This window comes from Grammomys surdaster, unplaced genomic scaffold (assembly GCF_004785775.1).
Source record: "Grammomys surdaster isolate TR1022 unplaced genomic scaffold, NIH_TR_1.0 66, whole genome shotgun sequence".
NCBI lineage: Eukaryota > Metazoa > Chordata > Mammalia > Rodentia > Muridae > Grammomys > Grammomys surdaster.
Genome location: NW_021604568.1, coordinates 17,653,310 through 17,669,958, shown reverse-complemented (window position 1 = coordinate 17,669,958; position 16,649 = coordinate 17,653,310). Strand labels below are relative to the sequence as shown.

At 44.9% G+C, this 16,649-nt stretch overlaps 1 protein-coding gene and 1 long non-coding RNA gene across 3 annotated transcripts in view; one reads left to right on the top strand and one right to left on the bottom strand.

Moving 5' to 3' along the window:
• Gfra1 (GDNF family receptor alpha 1) overlaps nucleotides 1-16,649 on the top strand; it is a 213,444-nt gene that overhangs the window by 140,280 nt on the left and 56,515 nt on the right. For both annotated transcript variants that reach the window (XM_028775302.1, XM_028775311.1), the window contains one exon: nucleotides 8,455-8,791. In XM_028775302.1, the coding sequence (XP_028631135.1) occupies nucleotides 8,455-8,791 (337 nt within the window). The remainder of the gene's footprint in view (nucleotides 1-8,454; nucleotides 8,792-16,649) is intronic.
• Nucleotides 8,685-13,312, bottom strand: LOC114627484. The gene is made up of 3 exons (XR_003712369.1): nucleotides 13,038-13,312; nucleotides 12,470-12,542; nucleotides 8,685-8,785 (listed from the first exon to the last, which is right to left on the bottom strand). It is a non-coding gene; the product is annotated as an uncharacterized LOC114627484 (long non-coding RNA).

Sequence of the window (16,649 nt, the reverse complement as noted above, 5' to 3'; positions counted from 1 at the left end):
AGAGAGAGAGAGAGAGAGAGAGAGAGAGAGAGAGAGAGAGAGAGAGAGAGAGAGAGCCTCCAAAATCTCGTGCACTCCTGCAGTGTGGATTTAAATGCTAAGTTAAATATTTATGAACCCAGGATTTTTATAATTGATCATTCCATGATTTATACACTGTAATTATAATTAGGTTGAAAGAGATTTTAAAAAGCCAGTTCCCTGGTAGCCAGGGCCATTAAATAATGCTAAGCTGCCAAAATAAAAATTAGGTGGGAACCTAGCCACCGAGTTCTAAGTGCCTGTCCCCATGTCTGACTCACAAGGAGGTACTACACTTTCTCAGGCAAGTCCCCTGCAGTGCTGACTCCTGCTTCACCTGGGATCACTTGCCATGCCTTTGTTTCAAACCTAGTTGAACATAAACAAATAGAAAATTTCGAAGAGCTGGTGTATAACAAAAGAAAAAGGTGGGGGAGGTTGGAAAGGTTAATTAAAAATGTAATGATCCCATTTGCTGAGACAGCACTCTTAATCACGGTAGCAGCAAGCCTGGGACTAGCACACCACTTACAAGAGACATCTAATTTTTTTAAGGTATGGACACAGTTGGGGAGGGGTGGGATGAAGGTAGGAGACCGTATGCGTGTTAGGAAACCGATCGAGACCGCCTTTGACTTGTGGTTAACATTGGAAACTGTCTCCACCATGTAGAAGAATTATTTACAAATCTGTAAGTGTTCAAAATGCTTTCCCTGTTCATAGCCCCACAAAGCTGAGGTACAGCTTCAAGCTTCGAGTAGAATGTAAAAAAGGAGGTCCAGCAGAAAATGCACACTGTGTAACACAGAAGGTGTAAAACGTATGGAGATAGGAAAAATGGTCTCCAAATAGCCTGCACATGGATCTTAAATGTAATTTCTTGCACCTCAGCTGGAAAAGGCCAAACCCATGAAGGATCGATTACAAGGGTCACAACCCATGTGATCAGATTTTGCCACCTGATCCTCTCAGATGTCAGATGACTGTCAATGTGAGCTTCCAGAAAAGCTTGCCTACCCCTGGGAAGAGCTTGGCGCTTTGTGCTCATTTTTCATCGCTGGCCTAATACATTAGAGGGAGACTATTGGAGAAGATCAGTGGTTGTGTTAACATGGCAATTAATCAAGTCAGAAAGAAAGAAGGAACGAGTGTGAGCTCTGTTCTGCGGACCCACAAAGAAGAGCGGAAAGATAGCCGGAAATTGGCAAGCCTTGGTAAACGGCACTCTCGCACCGTGCCTCGTGAACTTTTTGCCTGATCCGTCATATTTCATGCAACCCATGCAAATTTTAATGCACTTAGCTGCTTGGTTCCTCCTCACAATCCACAGAAATAGATTGCTCGCTGTCACTGTGGCTTCATCGTGAGTAATGCCAGTTACTAGTAATGCCAGGGCTAGCTGGCGCTGGTGTTGACCAATAATGGTAGCATTTTTCTAAGTGTAATGGCGACTGGTGGCAGTGGTGGCCTCTTTGATTTGGGACAGTGAGGGGATCATTATTTGGGAAAAGGCAGTTTCTTGCTTCACTTCTCCCAGCCCACTGTGCATCCATGACATAACATGTCTCCCTGGGTGGGACAGACCTCTATGTCTGCGCTGCTACAGGTCAGGGTTGACTTTTGGTCCATGAACTTTCTGAATCAACAGAGAGGCCAGTGCCATTGGGAGCATAGGACCTCTCTCTGCCTGTGGATTCATTCTGCCCTTGGTCATCATTCCTAATATTTGAAGTTATAATTCGAAAAAGCAAAGTATACTGTATAGCAAACCAGAGGATATTGAGGATTGCAGGGACTTGGTTGTCTTGTCTTGAAAACGGGAAAAACAAGGTGCACAGGGGGTGGAACTGACTGATACATTGATGCTCAGATGATTGGACCACATTGAAATCCAAAATTCCAGCCAAGCCTCATAACCCATGCCTATAATCTAGGCACTTGGGCATTTGGCTCAGCGTCAGGTTGAGTTCAAGGACAACTTGGACTACAGACTTATTCAGAAAGAGGATGGGAGATGATTGATAGATAGATAGATACATAGATACATAGATAGATACATAGATACATAGATAGATACATAGATACATAGCAGATAGATAGATACATAGATAGATAGATGATAGGTAGATACATGACAGATATATGATAGATAGGTGATAGGTAGATAAATGATAGATGATAGGTAGATACAGGACAGATAGATAGATGACAGGTTACAGGTAGCTAGATAGAGATAGATGATGATAGATAATAGAGATAGATAACAGATTGACAGACAGACAGACAGATAGATGATAGATAATAGAGATAAATGAACAACAGAGATAGATGACAGACAGATGGATGATAGATGACAGACTGACATGATAGATAGACAGATAGATAGATATGACAGATACGGACAGACAGACAGACAGAGATTCTGACTCTGTCCATTACCCATCGGCAGCACCCGACTCTTCACTTTGGTCTCTGCTTCTCCAATTTTGATGAATGTCATGCATCCCACGCTCAAGAAATCAGAGAAGAGCTCCCAGTCAGATGCAGACCCACCGGAGAGGCTTAAAGTATGACTAAGGAAGCAATCTGTAACTTACAAAGGAACGACATGGCCGCATTGAGCTTCCGAATAAAAAGCTGGTTAAATGGCATCCTCCATAACATAGTGTGTGGAGGGGGTAAGCTGTAGAGGAACATATCAGCTGAACACAACCTCCTGGCTTATGCCCTGCTCCCCTGGGGTCAGGGAGAGGATTTCTAGTAAACAGCCTTCATTCTGAGAACATTTCCATTCAGCCTGCACCCCAGACACTCTCCTGAGTTAAAGAATGATGAAAAGTAGCGGATGGAAGGAGAGATGAGAGGTGGAAGAGAAAGCGGGACCGTAATGCCGAGCTCTAAAATGTGCCTGGGCCTGAGACACCACAGTGTCAGAAGACCTAGTGTGTTGGGCTTAAGGCTTTCATTTTCTCTCAGCAGTGTTTTGTGAGCCACACCATTGCATATACCAAGAGTGGACCCTTGTTTCTTACTCCTTGTTGGTACTTCATTGTCTGCCTGTTAGGCTGTGTTCCTGTCAGCGAATGCAGGAGTCATTTTGTTTGCAGTTTGAGGTTATTGTCAGGACATCATCCGATCATAGTTTGAGGACTTCATACATGAGAACTAACATCAGTCCTGGCATTCACCAAGTCTTCCTGGTCTGCCCCGCTCCCTTTCAGATACATTACCTCTTTTCTAATTATTACTGTTGCATACATACATATGTTTTACACACACACACACACACACACACACACCACACACACACACACACACCACTGAGTTTATGTAGCAGTACACTTTACATACACATGTCAAGGGTTGACCATTTATGCTTAGACAAGCTACACGGGATCTAGTCCCTGGAGAAAACAGATCCTTCCACTCTCAGCAGCCGTTAGCCACGTGTAGCACTTACTCTTGGGGTGTGTCTTGTTGGCTCAGTCTTTGTCATTATGAGGTCATGTTTGGGTGGCCATGTTGTCAAAATTGCATGGGTGTATCTTTCTAGTTATGTCTGGGATGCGTCGTCAGTAAGCATCACAGATGTCCTGGTCCTCTTGCATAGGACCTTCTGATACTGGGAGAGTTGCTTTTGAGAGTGCTTCTGGGCCTATTCCACCTCCATTCTCTTTAATCCTATGTGTTGTCCTTAGCAATGCAACCTTTTTAGTGGTCATAGGTCTTCACTTAGATATTACGTCTGATTGATTATGATGATCATTGAGTAGAACATATGTGTGGTTTGTTTTTTGTTTTTTGAAGACAGGGTTTTTCTATGTAACAGCCCGGGCTGTCCTGGAACTCACCTTGTAGACCAGGCTGGCCTTGAACTAACAGAGATAGGCCTACCTCTGCCTCCCAAGTGCTGGAATTAAATGCTTACACTACCCCGCCCAGCCATCTGTGTGGGTTTTGTAAAACACTGCCTACATTTTCCCGAGTGTAGTCTCCAATCAGCACAGGAGAGGCTCTGTATTAGCTCTGCATTTGAAATTACTGGTCTTTATTTTAACCGTTGCAGTTGTTGAATAAAATGTCTCATTGTAGCTTTATTTTGATTTTTTTGCATAACAAATGATGTTGAATACTTAATTGTGCTTATTGGGCACTTACACACTTATCTTTGTAACATGTGTTAAAACATTCGGTGTGCTTTGAAAAGGGTGCTTTCTTCTTACTGTTAAGTTTTAAGCATTCTTACCATTTTCAGATGGTGGTACTTTTTCTGATAGGTATTTGTGACTATTTGTCCTTAAGGGCTTCTATGTAAAGCCAGCAGGAATTTTTAATTTCTATGAACTCTAACTTAGAGAACTTTTTTTTATTTGATGTTATTCTATTACATGGCCCTATAATATTTATTGACTGCCCAGATTATTTAATCTTCTAATAAATTCATGATTTTAGCCTTTATATTTAAGCCTATCCTATATTGACTTTATGAATGCTATCAAGTGGAGGTTGAGAATCTGGGATTTTTGTCTTTTCCTTATTCTGGCGCTGTTTGTTGTAGAGAGATTTTTCTCCCCCGCCCCCATTGGGTTTCTTTAGTATTTGTTTTCAAAACTCAAATACCTATGGGTACCTGGTGTGGACACCTTGCTGAGCACTGCTCCGATCCACTGTCCAGGCTGTTCATGCCTGTGCTGGATCACACTGACTTCATTCGTGACTGTAGCTTTACAGTAAATCTCGAAGCTACTCGAGCATCTCAGCTTCATCCTCTGTGTTCTCTCTGCTTCTGTGCGGATTTCAGAATGTGAACGCCAGTTCTAAAGCATTAAGGCTTAGAGTTAACTGACGTTATTTGTGTTCGGCCTTCTGGTCCATGAACATGGTATATATATTTCATTCGTAATTCTCTTTAATTTTTACCACCAGTGGTTTTTAACTTTTCAGTTGCATGCGTTTTTATCTGTTATATTTTTCCTGTTGTTATTATTTTGTTATTATCTTACTTGTTATATAGGTTATCTGGCACTTGTTTGTAAGTGGAATTGCACTTTAAATTGCCCCAGTGGTTTGCAGCTAGTACATAAAAGGAATGGGTGTGTTAATTAGATTTGTTTCATCATTCCACAATGTGGAGCACATACTGGAGCATTACCCTTTACCCTATAGATACTAGTTTGTTGCCCAAAAGTTAACCTTGTGGTGTGGGATGCTGATTCTGCATATGACATGGTTGTTGCACGCATCAGTGCAGCAGCTATGGCTATGACCTGCTCAAGACCGAGCCATTCAACATTATGCATGGACTGGGGAAGGGTGGCTGCTGAGAGAGGCAGGATCACCCTCATTTAGGGATGTGGCCACTGGTAGGTTGCCCATGCCCCAGTGTTCCCCCCCACAGACACACACACACACACACACTCTCACACATGTGAGTATAGAGTACTCACTGGATTCAGGGTCATTAATAACACAGAATAAACGTGTGTACTCAAGGAGGTGCCGTTGACTTTTATATTGATTTTACTATATCTTTAATAGGTAAATTTAGTTATTCTAGTAGTTTCATATATTCTTTGTGATTTTTGAATTCATTTGCAAACAGGCATGTTTCTGTGCATGTGTGCGTGTGTGCGTGTGTGTGTGTTGCTTTCTATTTATTTCTGTTGTTTTATTACAAAGGTTAACACCTCTACTAGAGTACTGAGTCTGCATGGTCCTTTGCCCGTGATCTTAGGTGGGGACATTATTTAACTACAAGATACGATTTTCTCTGTGTGTCATAGCTACTCTTTCTCAAACTGAGGAAATCATCTTCTATTCTTAGTTTACTGAACATTTGTTTTGAGCGAGGGTTGAAAATCACTGAATGTATTTTGGTTTTGCCTACTAAAATATTGTATTTTTTTTCTGTCTTGAATTCTGTTACTGTGGAATCAAATTGATTTTTAAGCATCAGACTTATCTCGGATCCTTGGGGAAGTGCTGGGTTGCCTTCCTAACATATTGATAAACAAGTACTCAGATTTGGGGGAGATTGTTATACCTGTGTTTGTAAGGAGTGAGAGCTGGATGCTTGCCTGTTTTCACTCTGTTGGGTTCTTGTGTTTAGATTCTCCTGGTCTCAAGGAGATGAGAAATATAGCGGAAGTGTTTTGGTTCATAAGGGTAAGAAATGTGACAGAAGTCACATGACCTGCGAGGTAGAAATAAATTGGTTTTGCCCCTCCAACTGTGCCAGGTTGTACACTTTGGAATTTGTCACAGACTGTAAAAGAGCAGTTAGGAGATGATGTACTAGCCAGGTTTACGTGTGGCAGAAAACAGAATCAGCAGAAGTGGAGGCAGAGTCAAGCCTACGGCTAAAGTAAGTTAGCCTTGAGCAGTTTTGGTTCAGACATAAGGAACTTTACTGTTTCCAGTTTGTGCAAAGCTTTTTCTTTAGAATATTGCTTTTTACATAACATTAAGAAGAAGCAGGAAACTGGGCTGAGGCAATGTTACCTGTTCCTGGATTACTTGCCCTCAGGGGTTGGAGACGTGGTGGCCTAGAGTCAAGGGCACAGACTCCAGGAGCAGGTGAGAAAGGCAGCATCAGGCTCATCTGAGCACTGCAAAAAGTTCCTTTAATACCCTCCAATGCTCCCCATTGGTCCCAAGAAAGCATCTCTTCTAAACAGCAGTTCCTGATTGGCTGGCATTGTCTGTGACAGCAATCTTTGGTCTCTCAGGCAGTCCTCAATTAGGTCCTCCTGCAGGAGATGCTTTTGAGGCTGTGTGGCCCCCGGGTGTTTACTTAGAGGTGGCCCTGCTGTTCCTGCTACAGATGATGTACCCATCTGCAAAGCATTGGCTGCATTAGGATGGGGAGCTGAGTTCAGATGCCCAGCGCACACATGAAAGCACACACAGCAGAATCTCTGATCCCAGAGCCAGGCTAGAGGAGATAGACAGGTTCCTGAAGCCCCCTGGTCGGCCAGTTTAGTTGAATACGTGTGTTCCAGGTCCTGTGAGAGACCCTGTCTCAAAAACTAAGATGCAGAGTGAAGAGGAAGACACCTGGCATTGTCTTCCCGCTTCCCTGTGTACAGGCAGACATCTGTGCACATGTATAAACATATACTACATGCACACACAAACACACAAATAAGAAAAAAGTTACTCGCTTATGTAATTTTATAAACGTTAAAAAAAAACTTTAGGAAACACAAACGTATACATCAGTCAAGTGTTTGTTAAGTTGTATGGGTTACTTCCAAAGAAAAAGAAATCCTGTGGGTGTCATGGGCTGGCTTATTATTTGTATCATAATGTTGTCTTAGATTTGTAAACAGAAAAAGAGCCTTCGCTTGTTTACACACAATTTAAAAAACGGTACAAATAAACGGTAAAAGGTCAAACTTTGAAATCAGCAGGAAACAAATGAATAACATTCGTTTAATGTAAACGGTGACATTGCTTTGCCCGGACTAAGAGAATTCTTATCATGGAACGAACCTGAGAACGGGTTCCATTGCTATTGGCCCAGGCAGCATGTGCAGCCGCGTCGTGGAATCTGCCTCCTGGAAACCCTCACCCAGACCATACAAGAGCAGTCCACAGTGGACAGCACTGGTTTTCCATAGAAAGCTTGGACAGAAAGCTTTCTAAGCGTGGGCATAGAAAGCTTGAGCAGAAGGCAGCATATGTTCTGTGGTGTTCTAAAGCCGGTGGAATATAAGCCCGGGGAAATTCCATCCAAAATCCTAGCTGAGTTGTCCTAGCCAGAGTTCACAGAGTCGACATTTTGCATGTGGTGATTTAAGTGGTAATTGAGGTTTGCGAATTTTTATGTGCTTTATTCTGGTTTTCTTCCAATGGCCTGTGAGATGAAACTTAGACATGGATTCTCTGGAGTTGCTTCTTCCTGCTTAGAGAGACTGGCATAATATTTTGTCTTCTGGGCTCAAATAACCATGTAATTACTCTGTAATCATATAGTAATTAGCATGTTCTATACACATTTATTACATAATTATATTCCTGGAGGATTGCATGGCAATTATACTTGCATTCAGCATATCATTTTATATACTGTATCGCGAACAAGTATGTAATTTGTTACTGTTTCCTTTGATCCTGATTTCCGTTTACCAAGCAGGAGCTGAAAACAGTTCTCCAGTTGCCTTGTTTACTGGTAGCTGGGCAAATTCCCGACTTCCCATGGCCTGGGTCCATGGCTGTACATAGACATCTAGGGACTACTGTAGGCTCTTACCCTGTTCATACTAACTTCCACTTTGTTGTGGACCATTATGTTATGAGCTTTGAAACTTCCTGAATTCTATCTAGAGTGTGTGCATGGCCGGTGGACGGCCAGGCCTCCGGTATTGTGGAGTGTACATAAATGCACTTGCACATGAGCCCTGTGATCACTGCTCTTTCTCTGCCTTGCAGTGGAACACATTTCCAAAGGGAACAACTGCCTGGATGCGGCCAAGGCCTGCAATCTGGACGACACCTGCAAGAAGTACAGATCTGCCTACATCACCCCCTGCACCACCAGCATGTCCAACGAGGTCTGCAACCGCCGCAAGTGCCACAAGGCCCTCAGGCAGTTCTTTGACAAAGTTCCGGCCAAGCACAGCTACGGGATGCTCTTCTGCTCCTGCCGGGACATCGCCTGCACTGAGAGGCGGCGACAGACCATCGTCCCTGTGTGCTCCTATGAAGAACGAGAGAGGCCCAACTGCCTGAATCTGCAAGACTCCTGCAAGACAAATTACATCTGCAGGTGAGTGTGCTGTCAGCAGGCGGTTAATGGCCTTCGAGGAAGCCTGGGTCCCCCTGCTCCGGTTGCCAGGCTGCAGGTTTCTTTGCTGCTGGAGCAGGTCTTCTGAGTGGTAAAAGTTTGATCTTTGTATTGGTAGCAGCTTTGTGGGTGTTCTGCTCTCACCCCGGGGATGGCCCCATCTTTAACTGAGGAATGCCTTTAGGCAGAAGGGTAAAGTCCTCTAAGGTGAGGGGGGCACCCAGGTGAGATGAGGTGGCCATGTGCCCAATCAGATTCCCAGGGGCTGCCAAGCCTGGAAAGGAGCTTGCCTGTCTTCAGTTCAGTTCAGAGATACAGGCTCTTGATCTGCAGGTGCAGAAAAATGGAAGAGACCAGACAGTGGGTGTCAGCGGTGTCCAGCGTTTGTGTGTGTGTGTGTGTGTGTGTGTGTGTGTGTGTGTGTGTGAGATGTTGTAGAAAACATGTTTCCTTTCTTGTTTTGACCATTTATTGGTTTCTCTTAAACCTTTGAAGGAGTCCATGTACACATTCTCTGTGGAAAGTTGGAGGTTGGGAGGAAGGGAGCTTGCACTAGCCCCTTGTGATCCCAAGCCACACAGTTGGCGGTTTGATGTACTTCCTTCCAGAACTTAGAGCTGAATTCAGTCACTGTTAGAAATGAGGAGGTGCCAGAGAGCAGAGGTTAGCTCTTCACACTGCTGTGTGGTTCTTCCAGAAGAGCAGGCCGAATCCTAAACTGAAGGCAGGTAGAGCATCATATCTGTACCATCTGCGCTTTACCCTCAGGGTTGGGCACAGGGGACTTCAGTGCCTCTGTAAAGCTGACTCCATGGGTGAGTTGTAGGTGGACAGATAGGTGAAACTGTAACCAGGTCCCTAGTTGTTTTATAACAGTAGATGATCTGTTTCTAAAAACTAGGGATGAAGAGAAAACTTAAGGCCTGGTGTTGTTGCATGAGATATTAGAAAATTTGGGCAGTCCAGCTAGCTCCCAGCCTGACCGCCATGTTCCTGCTCTGAGTTCCCACACTAATGGCGACACCAGCTGGCCAGTGGCACCAACCCAGGACCCATGAGACATTGGTGTGGCTTCTGCCTCCGCCGGTCAGCTCCATGGAGCTCACAGCTCTATGCATGGGTCAACTTGACTTAACCCCAAGTAATAAACACCATCCTTGTGGTACCCAGTAGAAAGAAGACTCTTAATGCTTAAAGATGAACCAAATAGATTTATAAATCAGCAAATACTCAATCCACCAGATGTCTACACAATTAGAACTGTTTTCCCAAATATCTAACTTTGATAATAATAACTTCCTTTGATAGCTAGAGACACGAGGGTAACATCTATCATCTTGCCTCTCCTCCTCTCCCCTTCTCCCTTGTTCCTTCCTCCACCCCACTCCTAGCTCCGCCTACCTCTTGTCTATCCAATGGCAGAGCTCCACCGCAAATACAATGGGCAGAAAAGGTTCTGCTGCATGGTGTCTTAGTTCAAATTAACAATGAGTCTTATTCTGGTGGATGGGACCCCACTCTTTCTTTAAAGAAATAGTGACCAAAGGGAAAGCAAAAGTCTTTGTATGCATAACTGTCCTATGCTGAAGATATTCCTTCTCCCTCACCTCTTTCTTACATTTGTTCTTTCTTTCTCTGTATGTGTGGGGTGTAGGAGGGTTTTGGGTACACATAAACGTGCTAAAGCATGTGCACTGAGGCTGTAAGCCAGCCTCTGATCTTTCTCAATGCTGTCCACTTGTTTCTTGAGACAGGGTTTTTCACTTCACATGGAGCTCACAGATTCAGTGGGGCTGGCCGACAACTGAAGCCCTGGGGTCTGTCTGTCTCTGCCTCTTCTCTTCTGAGATTACAGGTGCACATCACCAGGCTTGTCCTTTTCACGTGGGTTCCGGAGCTCACTCTCAAACCCTCTTGGTAGAGATTTTCTGAGGATAACGGCCACACACCTGCATGTGGCTGTTTGTTTGCTTTGCTGAAAGAAGCCATCTGTTGTTCTTCAAGGAACTTGAATGAAACTTGACAAGGGGCAGTTTGTGTGCACTGAAGAGTGGCTCTATTTCCAAGCCACTGTTCCCCAGGGTCACCTTGGGAGAGAGGGATGCCATAGAATGTCTTGAGATGGGATAGGCCACAGCAAACCTGGAGCCCTGTGGGGTTGGGGGAAGCAGACACAGCTGAAGGCAGGATGGGGGTAGCGATGGAAGCCTGGCTTTGCAGGTCAGGAATTCTGTGGAACCCTGTTCCCTTTGAGCATAAAGGATTACCCCTGTGTTTGAACAGGACTTGATTTCTAGTGTCTTCTTTGGCTTAAAACCAGGCGCTTCCTCCCTAAGACGTCAACCTACTCACTGCTGGGTCTGAGGAAGCCTGGGCTCTGTGTAGGAAGGGTTGTCATTGTCAACATGTCCCAAGTAGAGAATGGATCAGCATCTCCCATTGAATAGTGCCAAGGGAGTGAGTCCCACTCTTCAAAGGTTTGTATTGCACATGGCTTCCATGGAAAGTCTGTGACACATTCACACACTCCAGAAGCCTACCATGAGTGGTGAGTTTGTCCATTCCACACACTGCATTTACACACACACACACACACACACCGCCATGTGCTGCTAAAGATGGAATCCCTGCGTTGTTGTAAATTTGTTATGTGGCATAGGACTCCTGCTCGGCTAGGGATGAGAACTGGGAGTTTGAAGACTTGGAGGTTGGAGGTCTCTGGGGAAGCGGCTGGAGGGACCTGTAGATAATCCAATGGATTGGCCGTTGTCTGGAGGTTCAGACTTACCCCACACAAGAACAAGTTCAACTGAGAGACACTTCCATAGCTAGGCATAGATCAGCTGATGGGGCAAAAATGGAAATGGACTCGAGACAGGATAGTCCTTGCATAACCCTGGGTGTCCCAACCCTGCCAAGGCCAGAGTGGTGGGGACAGAAGCCAGACACAGTGGGTTGGAATCCCTGTAAATTTGGTGGCATCTGGAGATGATATTTGTACTATAGTCTCTGCTGCTCTGGGCAGAGCTCAGAGACTTTGAGAGTCAGAGCTAGGCTTATCAGGGAGTCTGTCAAAGGAAATTTATCTATGTGACCGACAGATTTTATACCCTGTCTTGAACCTTTCCTGGGAAGGTGACTCGGGGACTTTCCTGGTATTACCCCCTTGTTAGGTTAGTTAGCCCCGTGATGTCTTTCCAGAGCCTGGGCTTCTCATTCTCAATTACCCCCTCCCTTTCCAATGTGGTAAACGTAATTTGAGCTGCTGAGTTGGTCAGCAGTGTTTGCTTTCAGCAGGTTTTATTAATCTTGTCTTTAATTTTATGCCTTTTATTTCATTTCTTCCCAATCCAGCTTGAGGAAGCCTTCCTATACCTACCCGGGGCAGCAGCTGATAGTGGCTGGAGCCTGGGGTTCTGTGGGCTCCGTGCTACAGTTCATCACCCCCCCCCAGTCCCAACCCTGGCTGTGCTGTGGTGACTGAGGGGGCCCCAGTGAACACCCCTAACAGGAAGGGTGGCGGGAGGAGATACCACATGTTCCATACTTCCCCCTCTGCGTGTTTAGACTTTCCAGAGAGCCCTTTCTGGCTTAACATCCTTTCCTATCAAAGAGCTGCTCGAGCTGATTAAAACGACCCTGCAAGTAATGTTTGCCTACTGTGGCCTCCAGGTTTCCATCCGGAGGGTCCCAAGGAGCCTCTGTATAAACCCCACCTCCCTTCTGCCTGTGCCTTCAAACAGATAGGAAGCAAGGCGACCTGAGGTTTGTGGTTTGCCTCTGCTTTTGTTTTCTTTTCCTTTCTTTCTTCTTCAGTGAAGCTGACAGGCTCTTTCCCTCTTGGGGTGGTTGGGAAGGAGCGAGCTTGACTGTTCGGGCCTCTAAGCTTCTCTGCAGCAAAACATGCACTCAGGTGTTATCAGAAGGCTGTGATGAAATCTGAAAGCTTTGTGCTCCTCCCTGGAGCACCGCTGTTCCCCTGGAGCACTAGAGCTCACATGTCAGCTTCCCTCTCTTCTCCTGCCTCACTGTCTGGAAGGCTAACAGTACCTAGTGTGGCCTCAAGGAATCATGTCCTTCATTCCTGATGCAAATTATGCTATATACATTATTTAAATTTATACTCTGCCCACTTCCTCCCTTCCCCCCAACACGGCAGCATTCAGAGTAAGCTCCTGCTCTTAAATTCTGACTCAGGATAGCAGAGATTTGCTTCGACTGCTCTTACCTCTCTAATTAGTCACTCGGGTGCTCAGCTGATCTCCTTGCCAAGAGAATCTCCTCTTGAGCGCTCTTCTCCAGCTTGCCTTGAAGAATCACAGAGGTGGTTTCAATCTTATTCCTCTTCCAGTGCCAACCAAAGAGGGAGCCGGAGGCTGCCGAGCAGGCCACCTGTCTTGTGGCTGTCACTACTCTCTACTGTCCTTGTTGAGTGGCTGGGGCTGCAGTGATCATTCTGTGCATGCATGGGAAACACTACAACATTGGATGTCCGAGTAGGCAGTAAGACATTGTGCCTTAGAGGGCTGGGTTCTTGGGGAAACTCAGCCAGAGCCAGCTGTCCACCTTAGAATGTATCCCTGGTTCCCTTTTGCTTGGCAGCATGCCTCTACAGGGAGAGAAAGTATCTTCTCTGAATTCAGTAATGCTGGTTTGCTGGTCATGGTTATCTACTTCTTTTTTGACTGTTCTGGTAACGTTGAACACCAAAAGGATGAGAGGCTGGGTATGTGAAGCCTGCCTTTAATCTCAGCACTCGGGAGGCAGAGCCAGACAGATCTCCATGAGTACAGACAAGCCTGGTCTGTACAGTAAGTTCCAGGCAAGGCAGGGATATATAATAAGACAGTCTCAAAAAAATCATCTGGGGTTAGAGAGACGGCTTAGCTGTTAAGAATACTTGTGGCTCTTACAGGAAACCCAAGTTCGGTTCTGAGTACCCACAGGGGGCTCACGACCATGTGATGTAACACATGTGATGATCCATGTGATGTAACACCCACCCCCTTCAGGTCTCCTTGAGTACCAGTTACACATACAGTACATATACATGCACGCAGGCAAAACACTCATATAAATGAGAATAAAATAAATAAGTAAATATACAAGTATTTTTTAAAGGAGGGAGTCAAGGGCTTCAGGACCTCTGTCTCTGAAATGCTCATGGCTTTCAGGAAGTATGCCTTTTCTTCCTCCTCCAAGTACCCAGCTGTAAGTCTGCATATCTTCAAAAATAATAGCTTGATGAGGTCATAAGGTATATGGTTCTTCTTTCACTGTGGGCTCAGGATCTTATAATTACATCTTAGAAACTAGCGGAATTGGTTACAGAACCAAGAAGACACCTGTCCCTTGGTACAGCTCCAGAAGAACAGTGCACACAATTTCTGAGCTGCCCCATTCATGCCTCATTGGCCACGCTCAGGGTGATCCTCTTACATATAAAGGACGGGTGGCATTGTTGATTTCCCAGTTGGGAAAACATGCCACAAAGTGATGGAGGGAATTTCTGCCCCAGTGACTTATTTAGTCCAACAGTGGTTGAGGACCTATAAAAAGTAGGAGAGATGGGGGGTGGAGATGGCTCAGAGGTTAAGAACAGTGTCTGCTCTTCTAGAGGTCCTGAATCAATTCCTAGCAACCACATGGTGGCTTGTAAGCATCTGTAATGAAATCTGGTATCCACTTCTGGCCTGTAGGTATATATGCAGATAAAACACTATCTGTCTACCAACCTTTCTATCTAAACAAACAAACAAAAAGCAACTTGAAAAAAATGAGAGAGATGTTTACCTGGAATGAGACTTTTTTTGCACAGTGCGGTAGTTCCCATAGGTATGGCCCCCATAGACTCCTGTTTGAATGCTTGGCCCATGGGAAGTGGCACTACTAAGAGGTGTGGCCTTGTTAGAGGAAATATGTCACTTAGGGGCTGACTTTGAGGTCTCCTGTGTTCAAGCTTTGCCTAGTGTGGAACTCCTGCCTCCTGGCTGCATGCTGCCATGCTTCCCCACCATGATGATACTGGACTAAACCTCTGATACTGTAAGCCAGCTCCAATTAAATGTTTGCCTTTGTAAGAGTTGCTGTGGTCATGGTGTCTTCACACCAACAGAAATCCTAAGACAGACAGTAAATTGTAGGCCCCAGAATTCAAGACTGTTGACTTCCTGAATATAAGCTCCTGTGTTAAAAACGGAATGCAAGCCGGGCAGTGGTGGCACATGCCTTTAATCCCAGTGCTTGGGAGGCAAAGGCAGGTGGATTTCTGAGTTCAAGGCCAGCCTGGTCTACAGAGTGAGTTTCAGGACAGCCAGGGCTACACAGAGAAACCCTGTCTCAAAAAACCAAAAAAAAACAAAAGAAAAAAAATGAACACAGCATTGTTAGACCTGGACTTGTCTTGACATGTGGTTAAGTTTGAGAGAAAATGGCTGAGAGAATAATTAATGCCTAAAACTAGATTAATTCGGTAGATTGATTTGCCACTTAATTTTATTTTACACTGATTCATTCACAAATGGAAATCAGCAATTAGACAATGCAAACTTTTGAACCATGGAAAGAAAGGTTCAGGAATACGAGAGAACACAAGTGAAACATTTTCCAGTCCATTTGAAAAGCTTTCATTTCACATGAGTACATGAGTGTCTTTAGCAGTGCGTTCAAGGCGCCAAATGTCTGGTTTTAACACGCCCCACCTGAGAGAGTTGTCTCTCATACTTGTGCATGTCTGAGTGACACAGACCTTGAAAAGAGGGTAAGTATCTCCTTCAGCACACACTACCCCTTGTCTTTGGCTCTCAGGTGAGGTGAACACAGGTTCTTCTGGGCCTCCACCTCAAGGATGTTGAACCAGATACAGTCTACTCCTCTGTCTTCTTGTATCTCTCTCCTTCGGCAGAAGGCAGGGTAAAGCAGTTTGTTTCTCCCAGAATCAATTGCACTAATTAAAAAAAAAAGCTGGATGGGTTTTCTCTGCTTTCTTCTGTCCATCATTCTGTACACTTGCCAAGCTCACTGTCTCTGATATATCTTCTTGGGCCTCCCACCATCACCACCCTCGATGACTCCGCACCCTTCCAAACTCACTTTCTCCACTCAGCCTGGAGACAGGAAGAGTCAGAGACTCTTTTTATTATTTTTGCATGTGGTGTCGATATCTGGATCTGGAAGGAATCTTGGCACCAAAGCTGTCTTTCCCATTGGTGAGCAAGAAAGAAAATGAAAGAAAAATATGGATGAGCAAAGCCCAGGAAGCCTGATAGGGGCTTCTGGGTAATCACACGGGAGCAAATGTTCAGATCATGGGTCGCTGAGAAACAGCACCTGAGGCAGGAGGTGAAGCTAGAGAAAAAGGAAACTCCGTGTGATTCAAGTCAAGACCCCAGAGCCTCCAGCAGTGTGCTAGGTGCTAGATTTTATCCTTCAAAGATGGAGAGAGAGCATCAGAATGAGGCCAGGTGGGCTGGGTGTGGAGAGGATTAGAGGCCAGTTAGGAAGTTCTTGGGTTAGATGAGAGATTAAAGGGCCCCCTAAAGAAAAGCATTTAGAAAATGTAATAACTGCCTGCCACGGTAATTAATGACTTTGCTAAATGAGTAAATGAATGAAAATACACAATGTGAAAGTAGGTGTCAGAGAGAAGGTTGGCAAAACAGGGAGAGTTTAGAATGGGCCGTATAGAGGCTACTGTTGACTTGTGTGACAGGATTTGTCCTCTGGATGGGGGTTGGGGGGGTTGGAAAAAGAAATAGATGTCAGTTATTCAGACAGACAGTGATGTCAGTTATTCAGACAGACAATGATGTCAGTTACTCAGACAGTGATGTCAGTTATT